This window comes from Rhagoletis zephyria, unplaced genomic scaffold, assembly GCF_001687245.7.
Source record: "Rhagoletis zephyria isolate East Lansing unplaced genomic scaffold, Rhagoletis_zephyria_1.1 Rzeph_scaffold_08141, whole genome shotgun sequence".
In the NCBI taxonomy this organism is placed as follows: Eukaryota; Metazoa; Arthropoda; class Insecta; order Diptera; family Tephritidae; genus Rhagoletis; species Rhagoletis zephyria.
In genome coordinates, this window is record NW_016165221.1 from 904 (window position 1) to 2,965 (window position 2,062).

Genomic DNA, 2,062 nt, shown 5'->3' on the forward strand with positions numbered 1-2,062 from the left:
CCAAACTTCACACACAAAATTTCTACAAATTGCAAGGATATTTCAAAAACATTTTCAGTAAAAAAAACTTGCACAAATTTATACATATACACACAGTAAATACATAGTTTTATTTTTAGCATAGTATTACAAACAGTTTTTTATTAACCTAATAATCTGTACTGAAACTAAAGATTAGTAAAAAAGGATAAAAATATTTGAACTTCTGTTACTTGCTGGCATCATATTTAACTGACCTTTACAACCCGAAACCGTTACACTGTTGCTTTCGCTCATTTCGTTTTTTTTGTTCAAAAATATTTTTTGTTTTTTCTTTTCAATAAAAATCCTTCTAAAGCAAACATTTTCAAATGCTCCCTCGCTATTTTAGTTACTTCGAGTTACTCACAATTTGCTTATCATTTAATTAATATTAGTTTAGTATTTTAAAAGTTTTAATATTAGGTATTAAAAAATGTCGAAAATACATTTTCAAAAACTGGTCTTCATTAAAAAGCAACCGGCTTTACTTTACAATAAAAACTGGCATGATTTAAAAAAAAGAAAGAAAAAATGCATGTATGTCACAAAAATTTGATTCTACTAGAGTAGTTGCAACTTTTTATAGCAAATATTTTTTGAGAGAGAGCAATTTTTTTAGAAATTATAATTTTTGTATAGCATAACTTTTCTTACCAAAAATTACTGCAAATAACTTAAAATGTATATGAGTATGTAAAGTATGCGTCACTTTCCATGGAATCACAATGCGCTTTGATTGAGCTTAATGATGGTCTTTTACAAGAGATTTTTTTTACCTCCCTTTCAACTCAGCGGAGGAGCTTCGATGCGTTGTTGCTGTACGTAACTAGCAAGGCTATGCCGAAAATATTCAGAATAGTCACTCACTCGCCTTAATTTCCTTTCGCCGGCGGCTTGTGCGTGCCAGGTTCCAGATTTCTACTAAACACCGCTGCCGCCGCCGCGGGTGTCTCTTCACTAACCGCCGGCCGTTCCACACCTGCGGCAGTCGCATTTTGTTGCAGCGTTTGTGTGGACGCATTTTGTGGCACCGCCGTTGACGCAGCTTGAGATGGCTGTTGCTGCTGCTGCACTTGCGTCTCTTGTTGCTGCTGCTGTTGCACAGGCGCCGCTTGCGCACCCACTTGCACTGTGGTGGCTCCCAGCGATCCGGTGCTGCTTATTTCTAATGATATTTGTATTACCGCCGGATGGCGCTCGGATTGATGGCAAAAGCGCAATGCATGGCAGAATATTTGCGTCAACAGCTCCCAACAACCAGCGTCCGAATTGGCGGCTGTGGCGCTATAGGCACTCAACGGTATGGTTATGTTGGCGCGAAAGTTATTATTGTTGTTGCTGCTGTTATGAAGGTGATGACTGGTGTTGTGCCCACTGCTTGCATTGTGCGCTGCTTGCGGATGTTGTTGAGCCGTCGGTGATGCGCTCGTGTTAGTGTTGCCACCAACGCTTCCGACGCCGCCGCCGCCGCCACCGCCCCCAACGGCTCCGCTGCTCCCGTTGTTGTGGTTGCTATGAGCGCTGCTGGCCGCTAGCAGCTTGGTTTGATCGGGTATGAAGTAAGCTATGGCCATGTTTCAGTTGAAGGGATTTCTGTTTTCACTTTATTTAATTATATTTTAATTTTGTTTATCTTTATGGATTTTTATTTTGGCTCCAAAAGACGGAATTTTATATAGTGTATTTATTTATATTTTGCACATCCACGCGCTCAGCAGTTAAATTTTTTGCAGCATTAGAATTTTTTGTAAAAAAAATATTTAAGTTCAAAATTTTTACACTTGTTTTCTAAAGTTTCTTGTAAGTGTGAGTGAAAACCTCATACATATATTTTTCCCAAATGTATTTTTTATTCAGAAATCATATTCGCCGATTTGAATATATCTGTTTTTTATAATATTTTAAAGTTTTTTAAGCCGATATACATACATTTATACGTTGTGTTTGTTTTGTTGTTTTCCAAGTTTTTTTATATATTTTATTTCACTAAAGTTCCCAAATTTTTCATATTTTTTTAACTCAGTTTCTTTTTGTAATAATT

The 2,062-nt window shown here is 36.9% G+C and overlaps 1 protein-coding gene across 1 annotated transcript; it reads right to left on the reverse strand.

Moving 5' to 3' along the window:
* Positions 1 to 632: 632 nt before the first annotated feature.
* Positions 633 to 1,618, reverse strand: grim (cell death protein Grim). Its single transcript, XM_017630821.1, has one exon. The coding sequence runs from the start codon at positions 1,593 to 1,595 to the stop codon at positions 894 to 896; it is 702 nt and encodes a 233-aa protein (XP_017486310.1). The 5' UTR covers positions 1,596 to 1,618; the 3' UTR covers positions 633 to 893.
* Between the last annotated feature and the right edge of the window lie 444 nt (positions 1,619 to 2,062).

Coding starts and splice junctions, on each gene's coding strand:
- grim (XM_017630821.1), bottom strand. CDS start 1,595: ATGGCCATAGCTTACTTCATACCCGATCAAACCAAGCTGCTAGCGGCC.